Here is a 14,030-nt window from a genome sequence, read left to right as displayed (position 1 = left end):
TCATCGCCCGTTGGTACGTGGCGCCGGCATTCTTGAGGCCGAATGGCATGACAACCCATTCGTAAGTGCCGAGTGCCCCCGGGCAACGGAAAGCAGTTTTGTGCACATCGGCTTCGGCAATAAATATTTGGTTGTACCCGGCATGTCCATCCATAAAGGACAAGATCACATGATTCGCCGTGGCATCGATTAACAAATCTGAAATCGGCATTGTATACTCATCTTTGGGCGTTGCCAGATTCAGATTTCGAAAATCGGTGCAGATGCGCAGTGCACCACTTTTCTTTAATACAGGAACAATATTCGCCAACCATTCGACATATCGAGCTGTCCGAATGAATCCGGCTTTCAAAAGCCGAACTAGTTCGTCCTTGATACTGAGTTGTACTTCGGTCGAGAATCGACGAGGTGGCTGACGGAAAGGCTTGAATCCGGGCTTAATACGTAATTCATGCTCGACCAGAGCACGATCTAAACCGGGCATTTCATGATAACTCCAAGCAAAACAATCTTTGAATTCCGTAAGCAAGGCCCGCAACTCGTCCTTCATTTGTTGAGGAAGTAAAGCGCTAACAAACACAGGCCGTGGGTCACCGGCCGTCCCAACATTAATTTCTTCTAGGGGGTCCTTAACTTGGGGCCGATAATCCTCGAGCTCGGCCGGGGCGGCTCGAACTTGATCAAAAGATAGGGCAGGACCAGGATCCTCTTCAGCAAGGAATTCGACGAGGTTAACGCCTGAATTCGGTTGCCGAGATATAGTATACCAATGGGCCAGCAGTCGTTCCATCGTAGATGAAACCGCGGCCCTACGTTTGTCCTGGTCTGTGTTAGACATCAGATTCGGGGAGAAAATTGGCCAATCCGAGTCTCGCCGAATCCTGGTGGACAGTCTCGGCGCCAACCTCGATAGCTTTTTGAACCGAAATCCGAGTAGGCCGTCCGTCTTCATTGAAGCCTTGCAATGTAATGTAGCCGACGTGGTCATTGATCGGATCATATTTATATATATTTTTACTTCAAATTCACTCGTCTTTTCTTAGTTAGTTCCTCATATTTTTGAGCTATTTACGTTATTTTTGTGTTTATAGGATTTGTTATGCAAAGAAAATAAAAATAGCACAAATGGGTTTTAAATAATAAATAGAAAATTGTGGAACACGGGTGGACCACGAGAAAAATAATGGAGAGCATAAAATATATATATATATATAATATATACATATATAATATATATATATATAATATATATATATATATATAATATATATATATATATATATATATTTATAATTGGGTTGTTTAAGTAGTGTGGTAGGTGGAAGCACTGGCAGCGTGGGAAAGAAGAGAGGCGCGGGGGACAGGAATAAAAGGGATAGAAAAAGAAGAACCAGAGGGAATCAAAGCTGCCAATTGGGCAGCGTGGACAGCGCAGCAGCAGGAAATAATAAGGAATAAAAAGGCTGGCAGCGTGGGAAAGGAGGTGGCGCCAGGAATAAAGTGAGGAAATAAAAGGATATATACGAGACGTGCAGAGAGAAGAAGGGAGGGGGTTTTTCTGCTGCTTTGCAGCAACAAGGAAAAGGGGGGAGAAGTCAGTACAGGGAGCAAGGCTGCCAGAGGGAGGAGGAGCTGCTTGGGCAGCGTGAAGCAGAGAGCAGAATCTGTGGAGCGCCAATTCACTCATCTTTCGGTTTAATCTTTCCAAACTTCTATTTTATTTTTGTTTTAATAATGTGTAATTAATTTTATTTTGGCTAGAGGTTAATTCGAAACCATGAATATATTTGTAATATGAATTGATTACCTTCGGTTGTGATTTCATAAGTTGTGATTTCAATTTACTTATCCGTTCGTATAAAAACTGATTTGTGTATGTTGGTTGAGAGTGCACGCTTAATTTACATGCATGAATTTGATGCTAGAATATAAGTGAATTTCACCTAATCGTTATGAACTTATTTTCACAAGTAGTAAAGGTTGCTAGTCACAATCACGTTAAGTAAATTCTTGGCAAGAGTATCATGCTTTTCATAGTTACGAATGCCTCGTCAATGCTTATAGTTTTCACAAAGTTTAATGATCTTTGATTGTATCGCTATTGTGCTTTTCACGTAGGGGACTTTTGAAGAATGTTTTGAATTGTTGTATGCGTTTTTCCGTCCAATTCAATAACTTAAGGAAAACTTGAAGATTAAAAAAGTGCTGTTCACGGTTAATCTGGAGTATTGAGATTCACAATTTATTAAATGAACAACTGGAAATCATTTTGTATGCAAGTATAACATGTGTGGAGAAGAACCCTCTAGCTAGTCCGTCATTTATCATTTCACCTTAATTTCATGTTTTTGTCAATTATGTAATTTAGTTAAGTTTAATTTACTTTTCATCAAAACCAAACACCCCCCCATTATTAAATTATATTATTTCGTTAGTTTCATTGTTGTTAGTCTTTTAATTCAATTTCCGTCCATTTCAGTTCCTAGTGTCTAAATTTGATTGTTTTCATTATTTTGAGTCATTCTAAGTGTGTTTCGAGTTATTAGAGTTTTTAGCCTAGTTTTGTGTCCTTGAGTCTTGTTTAATATTTTTAAATTAATTTAGAATAGATTAGCAATCCCTCCTAATCCCCGGCCTAGAACGATACCCTACTTACATCTTTACTACAATTGTCAAAAAGAGGGTTTAATTTGTGTGCTTATTTATTTCGCATCAAATTTTGGCGCCGCTGCCGGGGATTAGCAACTTTGCTAATCCCTTTATTTTTGTTTTTGTTTATGTTTATATTGGTGTTTGTGTATTTTACTTTTGATATTTGATTTATTTATTTATTTTTTATTTTTTTATTTGATTTTAGGTACAAATGGAGCGAGACATGGCACTTGCGACCATTCAAGCTCAATTGGCACAGCTCACTGCTCAATTGACTCATAATGCCGAACGGACCACAATGCCAAGTGTCCATACACTTGATGTGCCCTATGGGCAAGGATATCAAAGTCCTCAATTTTCTGCCAATGAAGATGTTTGGGGATATCAAGGCTATAACCAATCAAGGGGCAACATGTTTTCCAACGCTTACAATTCAGATTGGAGAAGTAATTCAGATTATATGTGGGATGAACCTCAACAATTTCAACAAGGTGGATATTGGCAGCAAGACGAGTTCTATTCAAGACCTATGCAGCCACCACAGCATCCCCCACAACAATTCCAATCAAATCAAAGTATGCCCATGAATTATAATGAAATTCTTGAAGGACTAATTTCTGTGGCGCAGGGTTTACGAAAAGAAGAACAATTGCCGCCATCGGAAGAGTTCTATCAGTGGCCATATGAACCGTCACAGCCACCACAACAATCAACCCAATTCAATTCAGGTACATCCTTGGATAATGATACATTTAATAAGTTACTCACCTCTTTGAATCAGGGAGTAGAAAATCAAAACCAGGAGATGCAAGACCGAGTCAAAAGAGTGGACGAATTGGAAATGCAAGTTGGGCAGATTGTGGAATTCATGGCACAGATTCAAGATCAAAGTGAATTTTCCAACTCGAACATTGCAAATTCAAAGGTAGAAAGTGAGATCGATGAAGCCACCACCTTGGAAGGTGACATGAAGGATGAAGCTGTCCCAGAACCATCCAAACACAGCCCAAACATGGATGAATTGCTGCTGCAAGCAGAAGAGGAGGAGGACGACCTGGGCAGTTTAGAAGAATTCTTGCTGCAAACTCCTCAAATCCCTATGTCATCTAACTCAGGTGAGGAAAGTCTAAATTCACTTCATTCTAACATTAGTCCACCAAATGTCCTTTTTCCTTGCAGGTTTTTGATTCCAAATATCAAAGAGAGTGAAAAAGACATTGTGGAAGCTCTTCCAAAGGTGCAAAGTGATATCCTAATTCTTGGTGCACCAAAACAAGTTCCCGATATTATTGAAATGTTCAAAGAACCTTGCACACCAAGAAAAGGGATTCAAGAGAATGAAGTGGTTGAAGCATATCAAGAATACATCCAAGAGGCTGTGCATGAGACAATCAAGCCCAAAGCAGTTGAGTTTGATGACACGGGACAAGCCACAACCATCATAGTAAACCTGGCCAAGTTCAAAGTCCCGGAAATGTTCACAGATGTGGTGTTTGTCATTGAGTTTGTGTCGGAAAAAGAAAATAAGCCATCTTCTCCAATTTTAATTTTAATTTATACTAACATGTTTCTTATTTTGATGATTCAGGCACCCACTCTTGAATTTAAACCATTGCCGAATCATTTCAAGTATCACCTCCCATTAAAAGATAAATTTCATGCTTTGGAGCCGAGGGGAGGTTAAAGGAAAGATTCGTCCGGCTAAAGACGTTAAATCAAGCGCTTCTTGGGAGGCAACCCAAGCATTCAACGAAGGGAGACTTTGGAATCGCTAACCAAATCAGATTTGAATTCTTACACCCTTATCTTTACTGCTTTCATTTTGTTTTGTTCAGTTAGTTGTGTTATTTGGTTGATTTATGTGAGTTTGTGTTATTTAGTTTAAGTGTAGGGGAAGGTTAAACAAAGTCTTTTTACATTGATTTACATATTTTACATTGATTTAAAAAAAAAAAAAAAAAAAAAACAAAACAAAACAAAACACACCTAAAAAAAATAGAAATAAACATTTTTTACAATGATGTGTAAACTAATAGAATTCATTGGTCAGGTGGTGCTTCAGTAGTCGGCGGAGCTTCAGCAGTCGGCGGGGCCACGGAAGGAGGAGGTATCGGAGGTTGATCAGTTGGAGCTTCACTACGCGGTGCCGCCCCAGAAGACGAAGGAAGATGCGGTTGGAACAAACCCACAAACCTCCGATGATCAAGTAAAATTTGACCATCAGTGTCTTGCAGCTGGTCAATTTTCCTCTTCATGTTTGTGGCATAGTTGTGTGCAAGCTTGTGCAATTGTTTATTTTCATGCTTGAGTCCTCTAATCTCCTCTTTGAGACTCTGTATTTCAGCCACCAACGATTCAACGTGACGGGTTCGAGCAAATAGGCGTTGGGCCATGTTGGACACAGAACCAGCACACTGCACGCTAAGAGCCAGAGACTCCTTAACCGCCAATTCATCAGACCGTCTAGCGAGCAGTCTGTTATCTCTTGGGGTGACAAGGTTCCGGGCCACCACCGCAGCTGTCATATCATTTTTCATCACCGAATCCCCCACGGTAAGGGGACCAGTAGGGGATATGAAAGATGGGCGCCATATGTTGTCTGGTGAAGGCGGAGCTGCCTCTTCACCAATGTTCAAGTCAAAACGACGATCGGAAGGGCCAGACATTTTCTGAAGGTGTTGAGAAAGAAGAGATCGGACAGATTAAGATTTTGGAAATTGCAAGAATGGAGTGTTTACAGGAGGGAGCTCAAGTGTGTTGTGGAACAAAATTAACGCCTCTATAAAAAGAAGAAATCGGAGAGGCGCTCCTCAGAGAAGCGTCCTCTCGCAAATCGAAGAGTCGGGGCTCCTTTCTCAAAAGCCGGATTCTTTTCTCAAAAGAGGCGTTTCATTTCTTAAAGGCTGGGCTTGCTCAGAAACCACGAGCCGAACCCCGGATTTCAAAAGATCAATTTGTCCTGACGTGTCGCCACTTGTCACTCGCAAATTGCTTTGCGAAATTCTCGGGCAGTTTGTCAAAGCACCAATTCAGAAATCGAAGAGGGAAATTCAACAGTCAAAGACACGCTAGCTTTCTCAAAAGCTGGGCTTCAACCCACGGGCAAATCTTCTTTTCCAGATTTATCCGCACGTGTCACATGCTACCTCTACAATCGACGATGCTCAGAGCTCGAAGCGCCGATTCCAGATATCAATGAGGAATCTGCTTTGCGAAAATTACGGGCAGCTTTGTCAGAAAGCGCGTAATTTGTACTATTCATTCATCCACCGGCTGCCGACAATACGTGAGAGAATAGTTCCGGTTGTGAAGACAAGTCCTATAAGTATCTACCTTCGCCTTTCACAGCAAAGACACACCCTCTTAACACTTCTTCATCTCCGAAAATGCATTCTCAAAGAATCCTCCTAAGTTACTCCGTGTTCCTCATTCCCTGGGATACCCCTGCAAACAACCCATCCAGAGCAAAAGTATTTCATATCATAATGGTTGAAAGCAAGAGTATCTCATATCATGCATTCTCCATGTCCTTTTCCTTGTCTTTGTTCTAACCTGCAGGACATGGAGAAATTGCTCTCGAGTACTCGTCTTCCACTGCTGATGTACTTCCAAAGAAGCTGCCACATCTACCTGAAGAACAGATAAGGCAAGCGAAAATGATACCAACAGCATGTGGAGACAACGTACAGAAGAAACAAGCAGAGAAGAATGCAGCTTGCACAATCATCCCAACAGAAGGAGTCCGAGCTGAAGAACTAGAGAAGCTGCCACATCTGCTTGGAGAACAAATAAGGAACTGCAACATAACCAAAGAGCAAAGCTTCGCCGTACAATATCATCAAATCATCACTTGCAAGTAAAAAGCTAAGTGTCACCCCGTTCAAGAGGAAAGCTGTGGAAAGTCAACAAGCACGACCAATGACCACTTATTAGTTCTATTCATTGTCTTTTATCGTGATTTTCAATTTTTCGTTTGCAATTTTTTTTTTATATTTTCTTGTGTCACTTAACTGATTTATTTCTTTTCTTTGCAGGAACTTTTGGTTATTTCCACCCTTGAAGTTGATTGCAGAATTTTAGCTTGGGGGTCATCGCTTGATTTTACTGCAAATTAGGGAAGTTTTCAGTCCAATTGTTTTATTTTGTTTCTTATTATTTATTTATTTTATTTTTATTTGCATTATAGTGTTTTCTGACATTGGGGACAATGTCCAGTTTAAGTTTGGGGGTAAAGAGTATAAAAAATGACCAAATTGAAATTTTTTGTACCTTCAACTACGAACGAGTTTCATTTGTTTCCATGTTGTTGCTTTTTGTTTTCATAAAAAAAAAAATATATTTAAAAAAAAAATAATAATAATTTAAAAATCGGAAAATTTAAAAAAATCCAAAAATATTGTCTTGTTTCCCTTATTGTTTTGAATTAGATTTTTGTTAGTTTCCCAACCCAATGATATAATTAGATCAAATTTGAATCATGATTATCAAGAACTTAGTTAACATGTGTTTTGTGAAATTCCTAATTCTTTTGTTAGTTTTGTACATGTTTGATCATCTTTGAAAAACCAAATGCACATAGCCTTGTTAATGTGAAACTAAAGTATGACTTAAAGCTTCATATGTGAATTTAGTGACCATATACATCCTATGTGAGTTTTTGAGCCTATTGAAAGTGTGTGCATTTTTCATACACTCCTATTCTTTCATGTGTGATGAACTTATGTGAAATACATCTCTAGAACTTGCGTAACGATCTTTCGAAATGTTTGTCATTGATTGCATGAACTTGGAAATGATAGAGGCATTAGGTTTACCACCATGGCCCAAATAACCATGTATCCCAAAGAAAAAAATGATATCATTAGATTGCCAATTTGAGCCGTATTTGTTGAGCCTTTTATTTCTTATCACCAGATATGTCTACCCTTATACCTGAAACATTTTTTCCTTACCCTTTCCAAGCGAGCAATGCGAGATTGTCTTATGAGAAACGTTTGTGAAGTACTTTGAAGGTGTTTGGCAAAAGAATAAGTGTGGGGGTATTTCATGTTTGTATTTAAAAAAAAAAAAAAAAAAAAAAAGAAAAAGAAAGAAAGATTGTATAAAAAGAAAATAAAAAGTTTTTAAAGTTTCAGTTTAAGGGTGTGATTGGAGGTATCAGAAGAATCGTTGGAGAGCTTGAGTTCTTATAAATCTAAACAAAAGAATTGCTTGCAATGTAGCTTGGAACTTGTGTTTTCCTATTATTTCGTTTCAATAACCCTATCCCTAAGCCTCATTATATCCAATAAAAGTCCTATTGATTTAAGTTTTGCAATTATGACTGTGGAGAAGTGATCTTTATGCAAGCTTATGGTAGAAATTTCACATTTGTTTCTTTGAGCGAAACACATTAAAACTAAACACATGTGTGATTGAGTGCATATCCCGTGAGAAGGTCGCTAGTTTGCATATGATGATTTTAAAAATAAAAACTTGAAATTGCATTAGCATGGCTATCTCACACACTACACTTCAAGGATGATTCAAAGATTACTGCTAATATTTGAATAAGAAAGATGAACTTGGATTAGTTTGTTGGTGTTAGCTATGGTTCTTGATGATTTGTTTTCTCGAATGAAATTCTATGAGGGTCACATAGAGGGAAGCTAATGTTTTTCATGTTAGTACTTTTTCATGTTTTCTTTGTTTTGCTCGAGGACTAGCAAAAGCTAAGTATGGGGGTATTTGATCGGATCATATTTATATATATTTTTACTTCAAATTCACTCGTCTTTTCTTAGTTAGTTCCTCATATTTTTGAGCTATTTACGTTATTTTTGTGTTTATAGGATTTGTTATGCAAAGAAAATAAAAATAGCACAAATGGGTTTTAAATAATAAATAGAAAATTGTGGAACACGGGTGGACCACGAGAAAAATAATGGAGAGCATAAAATATATATATATATATAATATATACATATATAATATATATATATATATAATATATATATATATATAATATATATATATATATATATATATATATTTATAATTGGGTTGTTTAAGTAGTGTGGTAGGTGGAAGCACTGGCAGCGTGGGAAAGAAGAGAGGCGCGGGGGACAGGAATAAAAAGGATAGAAAAAGAAGAACCAGAGGGAATCAAAGCTGCCAATTGGGCAGCGTGGACAGCGCAGCAGCAGGAAATAATAAGGAATAAAAAGGCTGGCAGCGTGGGAAAGGAGGTGGCGCCAGGAATAAAGTGAGGAAATAAAAGGATATATACGAGACGTGCAGAGAGAAGAAGGGAGGGGGTTTTTCTGCTGCTTTGCAGCAACAAGGAAAAGGGGGGAGAAGTCAGTACAGGGAGCAAGGCTGCCAGAGGGAGGAGGAGCTGCTTGGGCAGCGTGAAGCAGAGAGCAGAATCTGTGGAGCGCCAATTCACTCATCTTTCGGTTTAATCTTTCCAAACTTCTATTTTATTTTTGTTTTAATAATGTGTAATTAATTTTATTTTGGCTAGAGGTTAATTCGAAACCATGAATATATTTGTAATATGAATTGATTACCTTCGGTTGTGATTTCATAAGTTGTGATTTCAATTTACTTATCCGTTCGTATAAAAACTGATTTGTGTATGTTGGTTGAGAGTGCACGCTTAATTTACATGCATGAATTTGATGCTAGAATATAAGTGAATTTCACCTAATCGTTATGAACTTATTTTCACAAGTAGTAAAGGTTGCTAGTCACAATCACGTTAAGTAAATTCTTGGCAAGAGTATCATGCTTTTCATAGTTACGAATGCCTCGTCAATGCTTATAGTTTTCACAAAGTTTAATGATCTTTGATTGTATCGCTATTGTGCTTTTCACGTAGGGGACTTTTGAAGAATGTTTTGAATTGTTGTATGCGTTTTTCCGTCCAATTCAATAACTTAAGGAAAACTTGAAGATTAAAAAAGTGCTGTTCACGGTTAATCTGGAGTATTGAGATTCACAATTTATTAAATGAACAACTGGAAATCATTTTGTATGCAAGTATAACATGTGTGGAGAAGAACCCTCTAGCTAGTCCGTCATTTATCATTTCACCTTAATTTCATGTTTTTGTCAATTATGTAATTTAGTTAAGTTTAATTTACTTTTCATCAAAACCAAACACCCCCCCATTATTAAATTATATTATTTCGTTAGTTTCATTGTTGTTAGTCTTTTAATTCAATTTCCGTCCATTTCAGTTCCTAGTGTCTAAATTTGATTGTTTTCATTATTTTGAGTCATTCTAAGTGTGTTTCGAGTTATTAGAGTTTTTAGCCTAGTTTTGTGTCCTTGAGTCTTGTTTAATATTTTTAAATTAATTTAGAATAGATTAGCAATCCCTCCTAATCCCCGGCCTAGAACGATACCCTACTTACATCTTTACTACAATTGTCAAAAAGAGGGTTTAATTTGTGTGCTTATTTATTTCGCATCAGTCATCATAATACCGGGCTTGGATCATGTTAGCTTCGAAGGGTTGGCTATCGGCCGGATGAATAGTGACCGATTTGCCGTCCCAAAAGACAAGCACTTGATACAACGAAGAAGGAATACAGCTAGTTTGATGGATCCAATCTCGGCCGAGCAGTGCATTATACTCGATTTTGGAATCAACTACGAAAAAGACGGTCATGTGGGTGCAACCAGCAATATTGACAGTTAACGGAAGTACCCCTTTTGTTTGGGATTTGTCGCCGACAAAACTACTCATTGTGATTCCTGACGGAATGAGCTCGTCATTCGAACGGCGTAAGGCCTTCATGATGTTCAGAGGCATGATGTTGACGATAGCTCCACAATCGACAAAAACTTTAGAAACTGGATATCCCTCGATATGGGCCGTCACATACAATGGCTTTAAATGGTGAAGCTTGGCCGATGATGAACGAGGGAACAATTCGGCCAAAGCGGCCTTTAGATTATCATCTTTTGTTGTTGACTCGCCTTCAGCAATAGACACAAAATCAACATGGCCAGGTTCCTCAGCAACCACATCGCCATCAAGGAAATTTGGTTGAGCCGTGCTTGACTGGAAATCGGCAGGTAACACATGAACCATACTGATTTCCATATTATCCAGGACTGATGGGCCCATCTGGTCAAGACACTCCTCGTTCGGTTGGTCGGCGACTACGGACTCAGTTGTCGTCAGAGTCAGACACCGATACTCTTCTGTTCCTTCTTCAATGACGTCACTCGGCGGAGCTGCTTCGGCGACGTGTTGGTTCTGTGTGACCGCTTCAGAGATTGACAATGTATTTGGGGTCATGACCTGAACCTGCTCCTGGTAATGTAGCCGAGCATCCCTCGTGTCGAGATAAGCATCTAGACGAGCAATACGTGCGATTTCATCGGCCGTAAGGCCGAAGAGAGAGACCGCTGAAAATACTTCAAAGTGATATCGCAAATACTGAAGGTCCTCGAGCGAGAAAGGAAGGTCGGCTGTATCGATATCGGTATACGGGTCGACTCCAAATCCAAGGACACGAGCTTCTCGTATGTGCTGGAACCTTGCTTTCAATCCTGGATCTGAGGTCTTCTGGATGATCCGCTCAGCATCCGGACAAGTCAGGACCAAATCAATGGTGTCCTGGCATGCTTTCGGCAAACCATACAAATCGTTGGCCGAATGTTTCTTATGAAATTCTCGCATATACTCCAAAGACTCCCCAAGGAATGGTGGATGCAAATTCCGTCAAATTTTGATCAAAGGTTCTTGTATAGCTGGCGGTGCGAATTTGCTTTCGGCCTCTTGCCTGAAAAACTCGAGCCGTGCCTTCATCTCCCCTGGCCGAAGAAGAAGTTTGATCCGTTTATCAGCCTCCTCGAACGTAGTTTCAACAGCTCGGTCGACCAACCGTTTCCCTTGAACCAACTCTGTCATGATGGAGGGACTTGGTCGCTCATCATCGGGAGCAATTGTGTCCTTCGGCCGCCATTTAGGGACCGAAGTTTCATAGGCTGCCCGTCGGCGAGCCATGCAATCTATCCTTTGGTGCCTACGTTTCTGGGATTTGGACAGTGTCGTGTAAACTCCCCTCGAAGAATGATATGTATACCACCGTTGATCTTTAGGTTCAGGAGGTTTGAAGGTTTTCTGGCTCCGCGATGATTCTGAGCTGCTAGAATTTCGTTTGTAGTAATCATCGTCATAGAACGAATCATCAAAATCGATGCGCCTCCGGACCGGGGGTATCTCTTCCATCCGTACTTTAGGACCAAGCCTGTCAAAAACCCCTTGATGTTGGCCTATATTGGCAACATTACGCCGGGTTGCGGCCACGGGTCGTTCCGTCCCAAGTGAAGGGGGCTTCTCCTCTGACTCACTCTCGACCTTTGTTCTACATTTCCTGCACAAAACCGCCGTCCCGCTGTCTTCATCGGTAGTATAATCCATCATAGGTTTGACAACAGCGGGTCCCGTTAAAGCCGTAGGTGGTGCGTTTGAACGGAAATCGGCCATGAAGCGTGGCCGAGAATTCTGAGTCCGAAAACGTTGCATCGTAACGACTTCGGCCTTCCCTTTCCCTTTGTCCTTAGGTAGGCACGCGTCGACCATATTCACGGTTGCCGTGGGGAACGGATCAGTGTCAATACCCATCTTCTTCTCGGGAAATTTCAGTTTACCATTATCAATCCAGCTTTGGACGTTGTCGCGAAATACGACATAATTGTTTGTCGTATGTTTACTCGAATTGTGATATTTGCAATACACCTTTCCCTTAAGCTCTTCGGCCTTAGGAATGTTGTGACCAGGCCGAAGCTTGATAATTCTTGCGGACAACAGTTGGTCAAAAATTACGTCAGCCTTGGTAATATCAAAAGTGTAAACCTTTGACGGTTTCAATGCTCCTTCGGTGGCCGAGCGGCCTTTGACTTCTCTAGAATCAACCTGAGTCAACGCCTTGCAAACGTATGGCTTATCTATCACTATCTCGGCCGCATCCACACTAACGCATTCCTCCTCGGTGGACGCATAGTTGACGGTAGGATTCTTGTAAAGCGTCCCCCGAGATGGCGTTTTCGAAACCTTCTCCTCGCGGAGCAAATAGTCATACTGTTCGACATGTTGGGCTAATTCGTACATGTCCCGAAAGTTTGCCCCCAAGAATTTCTTTTTATATTCGACGTCTAATCCGTTCAAAGCAAGCTTGACGAATTCTACTTCGGGTAAAGGTACTCGGCACCAATTCCTGGCTGACTTGAACCTAGTAAGATAATCCATTGGTGATTCATCAGATGCCTGAGCCATCCTTGCTAACGAAGAAACTGACATCTCCATTCCTGGCCGATAAAACTGCTCATGGAATTTCTCGACCAACTCTTCCCAGTTCTGGACGGAATTGGGGGGTAAATTAATGTACCAAGCGAATGCCGAGCCGGTCAATGAGAAGTTGAACAGCCGTAACTTATGAAAGTCACTATTAACATCTCCGCATTGCGCGGTGAAACGAGCCACGTGCTCCAACGAAGACAGGGACGACTCACCGGCAAAAAGACTAAAATCTGGGATCTTGAAACCCTTCGGGTACCCAAACGTTTCCACGTAAGCTGGGTGCGGATGAATGAACTTGGGAAACTTCGGCCCTTTCTTCATGGCCGAGTCGATCATCCGCTGAACTTCGGTCATATCAACAGGTGTTGCTTCGACCCTCTGGTCGGTCCCGTCCGTCCTACTATTCGACCCTCCTCCTTTCTCCAAGTTAATTGGTTTGAGCGGAGCAGGAATAGGATCGACCGGTACAATCGGTACCGGATTGTTTCCTGGGGGACAATGCTGGAGAAGGTCGAAAGGTCTGCTGCCACCAACTTTACTAACCAGCATTTCGAGCAGCTTGGTTTGTCGATCATTGGCACTGAGTATCGCGTCATGCAGCTTATCGATACCTCGACTGAACGTCTGCTCGACTGACCGAGATTGCTCGTCCAGTCGCTTTCGGAGAAACGACCTCGTTGGTGGGTCAGATCCTTCACCACCATCCTCATCACACTCCTCTATTATCCCTTCATTGAGAACGCATGTGTTTCTGTTAGGGATCTCTAAACCACGGAGTTGACCGCCGAGATTAACTTCTCTCTCTCGGCGAGTCGCGCTCGTGGACTCAGGTGTACCAGCGCTAAGGGGATTCTGCGCCTATGGCACACTCTGTCCTATGCTCTGACTCGGTAAATCGGCTATCGACTTTCCCATAGCTGTCTTCTTTTTTATCGATCGTGTTTCAATTGGCATGAACTTCGTAGTTTAGCACTAGATCCCACCGGGCGTGCCAAAATGTTGACCCTAAAAACTACCAAGCCTACGTGGCGGGCAGGCCGAGTAATTAATGAGCTAACTACGTCCTTCGGTGTATGCG

At 40.9% G+C, this 14,030-nt stretch overlaps 1 protein-coding gene across 1 annotated transcript; it reads right to left on the bottom strand.

Moving 5' to 3' along the window:
* Positions 1–10,108: 10,108 nt before the first annotated feature.
* LOC139196215 (uncharacterized) lies at positions 10,109–13,867 on the bottom strand. The gene is made up of 3 exons (XM_070821886.1): positions 13,840–13,867; positions 11,453–13,680; positions 10,109–11,215 (listed from the first exon to the last, which is right to left on the bottom strand). Exons 1-3 carry the CDS (start codon positions 13,865–13,867, stop codon positions 10,109–10,111), a joined length of 3,363 nt encoding a protein of 1,120 aa, XP_070677987.1.
* Positions 13,868–14,030: the final 163 nt, after the last annotated feature.

The sequence above is a fragment of the Malus domestica genome, chromosome 05 (assembly GCF_042453785.1).
Source record: "Malus domestica chromosome 05, GDT2T_hap1".
Classification (NCBI taxonomy): Eukaryota; Viridiplantae; Streptophyta; class Magnoliopsida; order Rosales; family Rosaceae; genus Malus; species Malus domestica.
The sequence above is the reverse complement of the archived record's forward strand: the minus strand, read 5'-3'. Positions and strand labels throughout refer to the sequence as shown.

Bases quoted from the DNA above. Each gene is read 5' to 3' on its own strand.
- LOC139196215 (XM_070821886.1), bottom strand. From the start codon at position 13,867: ATGGGAAAGTCGATAGCCGATTTACCGA. The intron at 13,681-13,839 runs GTCAGAGCATAG...TTCTCAATGAAG, and splicing joins GTCGATAGCCGATTTACCGA to GGATAATAGAGGAGTGTGAT. The intron at 11,216-11,452 runs GCACGGCTCGAG...CGGATCATCCAG, and splicing joins TTCGGCCAGGGGAGATGAAG to AAGACCTCAGATCCAGGATT.